The sequence below is a fragment of the Rhizophagus irregularis genome, chromosome 18, assembly GCF_026210795.1.
Source record: "Rhizophagus irregularis chromosome 18, complete sequence".
Lineage (NCBI taxonomy): Eukaryota > Fungi > Glomeromycota > Glomeromycetes > Glomerales > Glomeraceae > Rhizophagus > Rhizophagus irregularis.
The window spans coordinates 2,205,625-2,218,523 of record NC_089446.1 but is presented as its reverse complement, the minus strand read 5'-3'; the positions used below and the strand labels follow the sequence as shown (position 1 = coordinate 2,218,523).

General features: G+C 27.8%; 2 protein-coding genes across 2 annotated transcripts; both read left to right on the top strand.

Annotated features, from left to right (window-relative positions):
- Nucleotides 1–3,410: 3,410 nt before the first annotated feature.
- OCT59_010122 (uncharacterized protein) lies at nucleotides 3,411–4,865 on the top strand (the record flags this gene model as incomplete). The annotated part of the gene is made up of 1 exon (XM_066132823.1): nucleotides 3,411–4,865. One exon carries the CDS (start codon nucleotides 3,411–3,413, stop codon nucleotides 4,863–4,865), a length of 1,455 nt encoding a protein of 484 aa, XP_066000432.1.
- A 2,340-nt stretch (nucleotides 4,866–7,205) lies between these two features.
- On the top strand, nucleotides 7,206–8,681 carry OCT59_010121 (uncharacterized protein; the record flags this gene model as incomplete). The annotated part of the gene is made up of 1 exon (XM_066132822.1): nucleotides 7,206–8,681. One exon carries the CDS (start codon nucleotides 7,206–7,208, stop codon nucleotides 8,679–8,681), a length of 1,476 nt encoding a protein of 491 aa, XP_066000431.1.
- Nucleotides 8,682–12,899: the final 4,218 nt, after the last annotated feature.

The window sequence follows — 12,899 nt, the reverse complement described above, 5'->3', positions numbered from 1 at the left end:
GCGATTAACGCGTAAAGTAAAAATGTTACGCGACGCGACGACAATTATTGATATATTTGGTATATTTGGCTGTAATGAGTCATTGAAAATTTTCATATATAAAATATGCTTTTGCATAAATCATGACTTCATAAGAATTCCATTTATGTATTTGTTGCTATTTCTATTACGTAATTCAGAGAAAAGTTTGTACAACAAAAAAAATACATAAAAAGACTCCTTTTTTTTTTGAATTACTTTATCAAAATTTCACGACACAATAAACACAAAACCCGTCAAAGAAGTATACTAATGCAATACTCGATAGAAAATATATTAGAAGTATTACCGAACATCCAAATATCACATACAACAATACACTAAACCTTAGAGTTTATTACAAAATTTTTTATGATATGTTTAGGTATAGACCCGGACAGTTGGCTATAGAATATTCAACACTCAGGTCATAACGCCATAACAATACTGGCGAAGTTTTATTGCAAGAAGTCGCTCCAAAGACTTGCTTAAAAGCTTACACAATCAGTCGAGAACAAACATCACCTTCGCTTTCTTGTGTGGCGCAGTCAACATCATGTCCATAGATTCTGAATTAGTATGACCAAAGGAAAAGACACATCATTAAGTGGTGAGTATAATTAATAGTTTGCCGGATGGTCGTATGAGTAGGTGTTCACTGTCCTATCTAGGTCTAGTCCAAGGTTAGGGCAACATACATCAAAGAAGCAAAAAAAAAGTCGTAAAAAAAATACAAACCCATGGTATCCGTCATTGCATTTATTGTGCGGGACTGCCTTCAGACAACATATAGGTAACGAGTTCTCTTGGAAATTTGTTTTTGTAGGTAGAAACCATCCTGTCAGTATAGACGATTTTGTGGTCCTTTTTTACGCGTTTTCTGTCCTGTTAAAGCATTTTAACCTTCACATTCAATTTTCTTTAGGCAGATTGTCTAAAATTAATGGAAACAGTACTTATAAGACTATCAAGATGACGCCAAATTTGATATTTAAAGAACAGACTAGAGACGTTATTTGAGGCTAGGACACGTGGTAAGTATAAATTATAATAGTTCGCCGGATGGACGTATGTGTAGGTGTGCACTGCAGGGTTCACTGAAAGTCTTCCGGATGGTGAACTGTTATGATTGACATAGGGGTTTATGTGCTCGTAGTACGTACCATATGCTACTGGCTAGTAGCTATCTGCTTTGTGCACAAAGTCGTAGCTACAATGATGCCACATAGGTGATCCCCAAGCTGATCCATATGGGAGGGAAGGCCGTGGTTCCCGTTGGAAATGACACATATCCTTCTATGTCATGTCACTTACTTAGTTGTTGTTATTAAATACTATATGAGTCCATTTACCATAGATCCTATGATGGCCACATGGGTGTCCTGGGGTTCCCTGCTTAGGCATAATTAACAGGGTGGTAAACCTCATATAGTATGAGGTGATAGTGACTAAAAAACTTTGTAAATTTTGTAGGGCATGTATAATAAGTGTCTTAACGTTGGCACACTTCCTATGCAATTATGGCTATTAACCAGGGCAATGGAAACAGTACATTTAAGACCATCAAAGATGACGCCAAATTTGGTATTTAAAGAACAGACTAGAGACGTTATTTGAGGCTAGGACACATCATTAAGTGGTAAGTATAAATTGTAATAGTTCGCCGGATGGACGTATGTGTAGGTGTGCACTGCAGGGTTCACTGAAAGTCTTCCGGATGGTGAACTGTTATGATTGACATAGGGGTTTATGTGCTCGTAGTACGTACCATATGCTACTGGCTAGTAGCTATCTGCTTTGTGCACAAAGTCGTAGCTACAATGATGCCACATAGGTGATCCCCAAGCTGATCCATATGGGAGGGAAGGCCGTGGTTCCCGTTGGAAATGACACATATCCTCCTATGTCATGTCACTTACTTAGTTGTTGTTATTAAATACTATATGAGTCCATTTACCATAGATCCTATGATGGCCACATGGGTGTCCTGGGGTTCCCTGCTTAGACATAATTAACAGGGTGGTAAATACTCATATGGTATGAGATGATAGTGACTAAAAATTTTGTAAATCTTGTAGGGCACTTGCATCATTAGTTGACGAAAAAAAGACTAAAAGAGAACTGAAATGATCAAATTTTAAAATTGGCATTTTTTTTTTTTGATATTAAGTTGATAATGCGAATAAAACAAGACGGAAGAAAACAAGTTGTTAAAGTAAGTTATGTAGTAGTTTTCATATTTTATGAATATTATATAATATCATTTTTTATTTAATTATATTGAAAATTCAATAATAAATTCAATGAAATAAATTTCAAAATTCATTCAACATATTTCTTATTCAACTCAAGCGTTTAAAATGGAAGTGGGAATATTAAATAAATATTAATTTTCATAGCTTTTATGATACAATTAAATCGTTTTACAAGTTTAGCAAAAAATTTACCTATTAACGTTAGAGAAAATTCCTATTCATCTCCATAATAATTACTTTAATTGTGAACTTATAAAATCGTACATTTGGAGAAATTTTTTAGAAATTAACATAATTGTTTGGAAATTAATCTCAGTTAAGAAATACTTGGATCAATAGCACTGTTCAATTCTAGATCGCAAATTTATACCCTTAGATAATTCAATTACCTTTACAAATGATCCATTTCGAATCACATTTAATAGAACGAAGTTCTATTATATATTTATTTAAAATAATTTCGATAGCTAAATGACCGGCTTATTTGAAAATATTTTAATAATAGTGGAAACTAATTGTAATTTACATTAAAATCTCATCATAAGACTGGTAAATCAATCAACAGAACATCCGAGAAATATTTCATGAAATATTAAGATAACTAAAGTAGTGTTTTTTTTCGTATATATATATATATATGAAATTTATGAAATTTTGTCTATTAATACTTGTTACTTTCACCAAAGACAGGGAGATTTATTTGAATTGAAGATTAAATTCATTGTTACTAATTATATCGAATTTTAATGAAAAAACTTTAGAATTATTTGAAGAGATACTATATTAAGAATCAATACTAGTCCGTCCTTTATTTTATTTGCTTTTTGCACCTCAAATTAATCGATAGTTAAATTGCCGATAACACGTGTTTGAAGATCCATCGGTATATACTCCAAAAATTCCATGAAATTTTATAGTTTCCATATTTGTTCTGATGAAACGTTCCATATGGTCGTACGGGCGGAGTTAATTTCATGGCTATATCGCATTTGAAACCTTTTTTTGTCATTCATCCATTCATCCCATTTTTTTTTTCATGATAACCATTTAAAAATATATAATCAAAAATCTCGCTCCTTTTTATATTTTTATATATATAAACATATATATATATCGTCTTAAAAAAAGAAAAAAAGAATGTCCAAACTTAATAAAGATATTCTTTACTTGTTATTTGAGGAGTTACAAGATAATTCAAACTTTCTCTTTTCATGCTTAATGGTTAATAAACTTTGGTGTGAAATTGTGATTCCACTTTTATGGAAGGACCCCTGGCGTTATATTGATTATCGTACCAATAAAAATCCCTTATACTCCATTATTACTTCCTATTTTTCTGATGATATTAAAGAATTCTTAAAAAAAGAAGGAATTCAAATTTTAGGTCAATCACTTGCATTTGATTATTTGACATTCTGTAGAAGTATTAATGTAGACATTATAGATGACATAATTTCTGTTGGATCATCATTAGAATATGAACGATTTCTTTTACAAGAAGAAATTTACAATCTATTGATGAGAAAATGTCCAGAAATAAAGTATTTGGATATACGTGGTACCTATCAAATATTTTATCTTCCAGAAGCAAAGACTCGCCTTGAATCACTTTGTGAATTAACATGTAACACATCCATTGATCCTGATTACTTTTACAGATTAGCACGTGTCTGCCAAAATATACAAAGAATCATCATTATTAATAAAAAGCCAGAATTTAATCATGGATCCGCTAAATTAATTGAAGTTCAAAAAAATTTAAAATATTTTAAATTGGAAGATGAAGCTAATGAAGATAGTTATGCAGCTAATTATCCATATGCAGAAATTTTTGATGTATTAAAAGAGCATGCAAATACTCTTGATCATGTTAATATAAGTCTTTGGTATGAATACGATTATAATGATTCTGATTATATATTTTTACCATATACACTTCTAGAGCTTTATAAATTGAAAACATTAGATATTAGTTTTCTGATATTCCCATATAGTAAAGATTTTGAAAAAAAGATAGAAATGGTGGCTTATCGTGACCTTGAGATCTTTGAGATAAATGTAATTGATATTCATTACGTTACTTGTATAATTAGAAATAGCAAATATCTTAGAAAATTAATAATCCATGATTATTATGAGGATTTTGATGATGAATTTAACGTTAAAACTCTTCATCTTATTCGTACAATTTGTGAAAATTGTAATTTAGTTGAATATTTGTCAATTCCTGTGTTTCCATTTTTAGAGAATCATTTCATTGAATTTGAAAAATTACTTAAAAAATGTCAAAAATTACGATCATTAGTTTTTAAGGACACGGAAACTTACGAAACAAAAGTTGAGATAAAAGATTGTGAAAAATTATTAGATATGTTAATCAAAACAGCATCAATAAATTTAAGAGAAATTGTATTTAATTATGAAATTAAATTTTCCTTAAAAATTTTAGAGACATTCTTTGAAAAGTGGAGAGGACGACCTGCAATTTCCATAAGTATTTATAGTGATGGGAATATTTATCGAAGCAATGATTATATGAACCTAATTAACAAATATAAAGCTGAAGGAGTAATCAAAGATTTTAGAAACTAAAGTTTTATTTATCATAATATTATTTATTATTTGAATAGATTGATGTAATAGAATAATTTATATGAATAAACTAAATAAAATTTTTGTTTCTTCAATCAACGATTGATGATAGAATAAATTTAGATGTTGTATATTCGTTTCATATTGGATTAATTTATCAAAATGTTTCAAGAAATATCTACTTGAAGAAATGGAAATTACTTTCACATGGAAGTGTCATTATATCATTTTAAGTAAAATAGATAAAGTAACTTGTTGGGTTGAATTTATTAATTATCAGCGATTAATGTTTTTCTTAACAATTATTAATAACCTAATACTTTTGAGGGTTACGGTCGAAGTCAGGGATGATTCACCGAAGAGATGTTTCGCCAAAGGGGATACATTTTATCGAATCCATTTCACCGAATCGTCCATTTCGCCGAAAGTACATTTTATCGAATCCATTTCGAATCGTCCATTTCACCGAAAGTGCATTTTATCGAATCCATTTCGAATCGTCCATTTCACCGAATTCCATTTCATTCACCAAATCCATTTTGCCGAATGGACATTTCGATCGAAAATGGTAGCGTTTAACATTTTTATAAAAAATATTCATCGCGCAATTTATTTTTAGAGAGCTTTTTTTTTCAGATACTATCACTTTAACTGTTCAAGTAACTGATATTCTGATAATATTTATTCACAAAAAAGTTTAATAAAAATCATCTAATATAATAAAATAACCGAATGGAATAAATAATTTTTTCGGCGAAATGTTCAAACTTTCGTTGAAAAGAATCTAGGCTGAATCATTAAAATTTCATGATTTTAACCTTGGTCAGAATTAGCAAAATTTCTAATTTTGCCGGAAAAGTTATGAGAAAAATTTAAAGATAATTTCGGAAAAAATTTAATCCAAATTATGAAGAAATACTTGAGTACGAATCTCGATCGAGACGCTACCGACCAATTATACTACTACTATTTTACATATTACATTAAAGAATTTAATATACCAGTTTCACGCCAAAATAATTTCCATCGGATTTTTTTTTCTTTTTTTTAAAAAAAAATTAAGATTGTAAGTCAATTTATTAAAGTAAACAATACAAAACCAATATAAAAATTACAAACTAAAAAGAACTACTGGCCCCTATCTACCATAGTAAAACTACCCAGACGGGGAATTTTTTTCAATTAATGCTTACCCAAAAAGCTAAAGCCGATCTTCACCTTTAACTTATTATGCATTAGCGCATAGACAATCGACAAATTTGTCATTAAATATTAATATAAGTAAAAAATCACGAAATTGTTGAAGATTTACAGATTTACTGAAAAAAACATGATAATAAAATAAATTTGGAAATATTAAAAAAAAAAATAATATCTAATTTGTACTAAACCAATTTGAGAGAAATAGAAATTCTAAAAAGAGAAGAGACTTGGAACCAGTTGGAGGCCAGATCTGCATCAGATCCTTACGATGTGATTGAACGGTACTAAATTGGTCTCTCGTTCAATAATAATAACATACAATGACGAGAAAAAAAAAAAAAAAATTCTAACCATATATCTATAATAAAAAGAAGATAACAAACTTTATATAGTAAATTTTTATTGTTAATACATGTAATATCGAACAATATATAAAAAAAATTCGATTGTTGATATTCAAAGAACAATGAACATTCTCTCTCGAAATGAATTTTATCGCGTACATTAATAAAAACTGAAAGGATCGAAATAAATAGATATGACGAAGTCGTAAAAAATCGAAATTATTAAATTTTAAAATTTTGTATTCAGAATCATATCTGTCCCTAGTTTCTAAGTCCCTATAACCACAAAGAGTTGTCTTTTAAATTATGCAGGGTATGCAGAGTAAATTATTCTTATCGACAAATGCATGTGTTCCTCTAATTTCATGCAAGTTATCTACGAATCTTGTTGAAAAATACCATATGAAATAAAATAGATAAAATAAATAAATAAATAAAATAAATAATTAACAAAAGCACAAATTGACAATTCTATACGATGAAACGCCTCTTACATTACATTCTTTCATTAAAGTATTGTTAAGTATTGTAAAAAAACTCGTTGACAAATGACGTAATGTTTGTTGAATATTGTGAAATGCCTAGTGAAACATTGCCGATCAGCAACACGGTCGCACGAATATAATTCCATTTTAATAAAATCATAGTTCATCACTAGAAAAAAAATAAAAAAGAAAAAAAAATCCAATATATTGACATACTGCGGAATTACAAGACATATTATAAACATTTATATTTATTTATTTTTTTTTTAAAAAAAAATACAAAAGTAAATAAATAAAATAAATAGAAGATGTCCAGACTCAATAAAGACACTCTTTTCTTGATATTTGAAGAATTGCAAAATGATCCAAAATCTCTCTTTTCATGTCTTATGGTTAATAAACGTTGGTTTGAAACTGTGATTCCAATTTTATGGAAAAATCCTTGGCGCTTTGATATTAATTATAGCAATAAAAATTCATTATTTATCATAATTACTTTCGATTTACCTAATAATACCAAAGAATTTTTAAAAAGTCAAGGACTTCAATTACCTTCAACTTCATACCAATCACTTTCATCCAATTATTTGTCTTTCTGTAAAAGCATTAACGTAGAAATTATGAACAATATTATTTCTATTGGGTCTACTTCGGTATATGATCAATTTCTGTTTCAGCAAGAAATTTATAGTCTCTTGATAAAGAAATGTCGGGAGATGAAGTATTTGGATATAATATCACTTAAACACCAAATATTTTATTTTCCGGGAGCTACTTGTCTTGGATCACTTATTGAACTAAAATGTGACACATCTATTGATCCTTCATATTTTTATGGATTGGCACGTGTTTGTCGTCGTATTCAAAGGCTTATAATTATTAATAAGGATTTAAAACCTAATCACGGAATTGTTAAATTAATTGAATTTCAGGAAAATTTAAAATATTTTCAATGGAAAGATAATATTGAAGAAGAATGTTTTATAGAAAGTCCTTATGATAAAATTTTTTTTGCATTAACGAAAAAAGCAGATAAAATTAATCATTTAAAAATATATTTTCAATTTATTGATGGTTGTGATCATACATTTTTACAAAAGATACTTCCAAAATTTTCTAAATTAAAATCATTAATAATTGGTGATTTTATTTTAATTAAAGAAGAACAATTAAAAACTTCGATATATCAGGACCTTGAAATTCTTAATATAGATTATATTAAAATGAATACAGTAGCTTCTATGGTTGAAAATAGTGGAGGGCATATAAAGGAAATTTTATTAAAATATTATTATTATTATTATTATAGAGATAATGACTTTTATAAGGATTCTCTAATATTTATACGTAAAATTTATGAAAATTGTCCTGAGATAGAATATTTATCACTTTTATTTTCGTCATCAAAAGAACATTTCGCTGAATTTGAAAAATTATTAAAAGTATGTAAAAATTTGAAATCAGTATTATTAATTATATCAAATATTTATGAGAGAGAAACTTATGAAAAAATTATGTCAAATGGTGAAGAATTATTAAAAGTATTAATTAAATCAGCTCCGAAAAATTTAAGAGAAATTAGATTTTTTGATTATTTTAAATTTTCTTTAAAGAATTTGGAATTTTTCTTAGAAAACTGGAAGGAACGACCTCCGCTTACCATAATTACATCTGATTCTGTTTATAATGGAGAAGCTTATATGAAATTAATTGATAAATATAAAAATAACGGAGTGATTAAAGATTTTAGATGTGATTCTGAAAGAAATATATACTTTAGATAGATTTTTTTAGTAAATTCTCATTTAGATTATTTCTTTTCTTTTCTTTCCTTTTTTTTGTATATTGTAAAATAATAATATTTTGTGTTTTAATAAAATTAAAATTAAAAAATTTGTATTTTAAAAAATACTCACTTTCATATGATAAACATATGTTATAGGTATAAAATATGTTAGAATATATGCTTTTATTAAAATTCAATGCGCAGTACTTATAAAATTGATTATATAAGCAGGTATTTTTAGCGTACAATTTTTTATTCTTTGGACGTGTGATTACAAGTTATGATTGTAAGAGAATAATCCAATAATAATGCTAACAAAATATCATTTTATTTATTTATTTATTTTTGTCAGTATAGTGAATAAAGGAATTTTGTACATTCATAGAGAAAGTTTTGTATATGCACAAATTACCTTAATAAAATGAAGTCATGCAGAGCGGAATTGATCTTTATAGATACGAGAGCTTCATACGAGATTCGAGATTTTCTACTGTACCTTAAACTTTAATTTTAGCGTATAGAATTGTACACATGATATTATAAGTAATTTTTTTTTTCAAGAGGTTAAACGTCCCCGCAAAAAATTTTATCCGAATTTCTGTAAAAACGCCGTAAATATGATACATTTACCGAAAAATAATTAAAAATCTACGCAACTCCATGTTTTGAGGACTATAAATTCCACGAATATGATACGTTACGGAAATAACATGGAATAAAAAAACCCGGAATAAATTTTTTGTAAGGCGTTTTTTATTTATTTATTTTACATAACTTTGAATACAGGATCGAATCCTACCATATATGCTGTGTTAAAAAAGATCAGTTAGACATTATAGTTAGAGTAATTATAGATTTAGTTCAAGATATTTTGTCCCACTAAGCCTTCGTACACCCATGTACAAATAGAAATCGTCAATTAAAATAAACATATGAAAATTACTATATTGATCTATCACGCCATACGCAGACAATTTTAGCAAAATTCTATATTTAGTATAGTAATATGATAATTTAGAAAGTGCCAAGAACAAATCATTCTAGACTAAATATTAAGTTGATAATCATAATAAAATCCCCTTTTCTAAAGTTACCATCATTTTTTCGATACCCCCGATAAAAAGCTTTTTAATGTCACACAAAAAAATTACGAAATGTTTTTAATCTACGCAAAATAACAATGTATGTTTACTGCACAAATTTAAAATAAAAAAAAAAACGAAAAAAAAAATGCGATTATAAATAAAATATAGACTTTATAGTATAGCGAGAATATAAAAGTGGAAAAAAAAAATTTTTTTATTGAAATATTTAAATTTTTTGCACATTATAATTATCTTTAATTTAATTTAGCACTTTGTATCCACGATTTGAGACCGCGTTATTTCTGTAAAAATTTTTTCTATTGTCTATTTTTCAATTTGTATAATAAAATTTTATTGAAATATAAATTCCTCATATAAATTTTGTTCGTATCTTATAAATTAAATTTATTATAATAATTAAAGTTATATATATTCGCTATCAATAAAACTTCAAAATTTCTATATGTTGAGTAATCAAGTTGCTAAAATATGTGTAAATAAAAATAAATTTAAGTCATTTTATCGATCCAAAATAGGATCCGGCGAAGTGTATACTCGAAATATTCACAAATTACTTAAAATTTAATACGCACGTTATAAAGCGTTCGAGAATAACACTGTGCATTATTTATTAAGTATTGGGCATATCAATTAAAATTATATATAACAGATAATTCTTGTTTTTATTTATAAAATATGTAATAATTAAATTAATGAAAAAAAAAAGTAATAAATGCATCAGTTATCACTACCACATGATCCACTGTATATTTAAACCAAGCGAATTTAGAAGTCTTTGACACTATTCGACGACAAGTACTAATGCGAAATTATAAACAATATAATTTATATCATTTAAAAATTAAAAATGAAAATAAGATTCCGAAAATAAACTACTCGAATATAATACAGAATTAATAATTTTATCATCAAACTTATTTTGACAAAGCCGTTTTCCGTTAAGAAGTGTCGTCCAAATACGTGTCCCGATAAAAAAAACGTTAATTTTGTAAGACTTTTAATGTATCCGAGATAAACTATTGACGTTGGTATGTTTCTTTCTAACGCGATGGATGATTTAAAGTCGTAAGGCTGAAGCTTCATGCCAATCTTTCTGCAGGGGGAATTCAATCTTAAGATAGATTAATTTTATGTTTTTGATTTCAAAATTTTATTTAAAAACAAAGCCGATCTAAGGATGACCTTGTTGTAGACCAAATCAAACCATGTCCCAAACCTAACATTACCATCAGCCTAAATTAGGAGATCATCGTTGGCACAGTCTTAAGGCATTATTAGATTGGGCCGATAATTTAGGCCGATGGTAAGGTTTGGGACATGGTCAAGTTTGGTCTACGACAACCTTCATCATGAATTATCATAAATTCATAATGAAGACAATAAAACGTAACCGGTAATATAAACAAGTAAAAAATTTTATTTTATAAAGCTGTGAATTATATTAAGTCTTTATTCTGTAATATCTTTTGAATGTGGAGTAAATGTTGCTTTACTCGTACGAGATTTTTCAGCATTTACTGGTAATTTTGGTATGGCATCTCTTAGTATTATTTGATTTAAGCTTTCTATTTAATATGTGTTTAATCCATAATTCATATAATAAAATTGAATGAATAAATCATACTATAATAAAATCAAATGAATAAATTATACTATAATAAAATCATACAGATATTTCGTTATTATTATCATTATTATTATCCTCAACTCTTGCAATTATTTTAACTATTTTTTTGTCATTTGTTATTAAGAGAGAGAATAAATGTTATCAACCGTAGAACATCTTCCACACTTTTTTCCATATCATCTTACTTCAGTCTAAATCGAACATAATATAATCAAATATAATTCTATTAATTTTATAAAGTTGTGAATTATATTAAGTCTTTATTCTGTATCTTTCTTATAATTATTTGAAAGGTTTGTGCTGTCTGTTTATTCGACATCACCTAAACCTTCATAGCAAGTGAAATATCTTATTAAAGGTTGGAAAAAGATATTGTTGGTCATGCTATTTCTTTCATTTAGAAATCGTACCAGTTCCTCCATAACAATTGGGAGTAAATGTTGCTTTACTCTTACGAGATTTTTCAGCATTTACTGGTAATTATCTCTTAATTTTAACATACAGTATTATTTGGTTTAAGCTTCCTACTTAATATGTGTTTAATCCATAATCCATCTTCACAAACGTTCTGTTTATAATAATGAGCCTTTGGATATTTTGGCAAATCCGAGCTAATTCCATAAAAGTATGAAGAACCAATACATGTATCACATTTTAATTCGTAAATTGATTCAAGTCGGAACTGTCGAGCCTTAGCTGTAACAACTGCAGCAAAATCTGTTACTGCAAATCCTTCTTGTTGACCTTGAATTGAGCAAAAGATACATGCTATGGTACCAAATCGTGATGGTGAATATAAAATTATAGCTGACATTGCTCTTAAAGCTGTAATCACATCAATATCATAATAGTACGTTATTTTTCTGTAAGGGCAATGACATTTATACGTAATATTTTAGGGGGTGGAGGAGTATTTGAAGGTCATATAACATATAAGTGTAACGTAAGATTTACATGGGGGTGGGGGGTATGGGCTTATAATAAATGGATATTACGTAATAAATGTCACTGCCCTAATACCACACAGAATTATCTTCTATTTTAGATTTCAGCCGTGTGTAACTAATTTTACCGAAGGTGGGTAAACTTATAGCGGTGGAAGTAATTGTAGTAGTACTGCACTTCAATGCATCATTATAACGTTCGTATTCGGTCTTATTATCAAGTTGGCCTACTAGCGCTTTATGACAATTTAAAAATGCCGATAAGTTTAATTCTTTAGTATTATACCAATGCTCTCTTTCTTTCAAATCATTTTCTGCTTTTTTATGAACTTTCATTTTTTTATTAATAATATATGTGAGAATTTGTGTAGTAATGATATACGTGAGAATGTGAAAGAAAATTATAGATTATTAATTAATAATAAATAGATTATTGTGTATGAACATGAACTTTTGAGGATAGCGGAAAATTCAAATGTATTTATACTTTTAATTCCATCTGATAATTACTAATGATTATCTTTTTTTTTGCAATACAA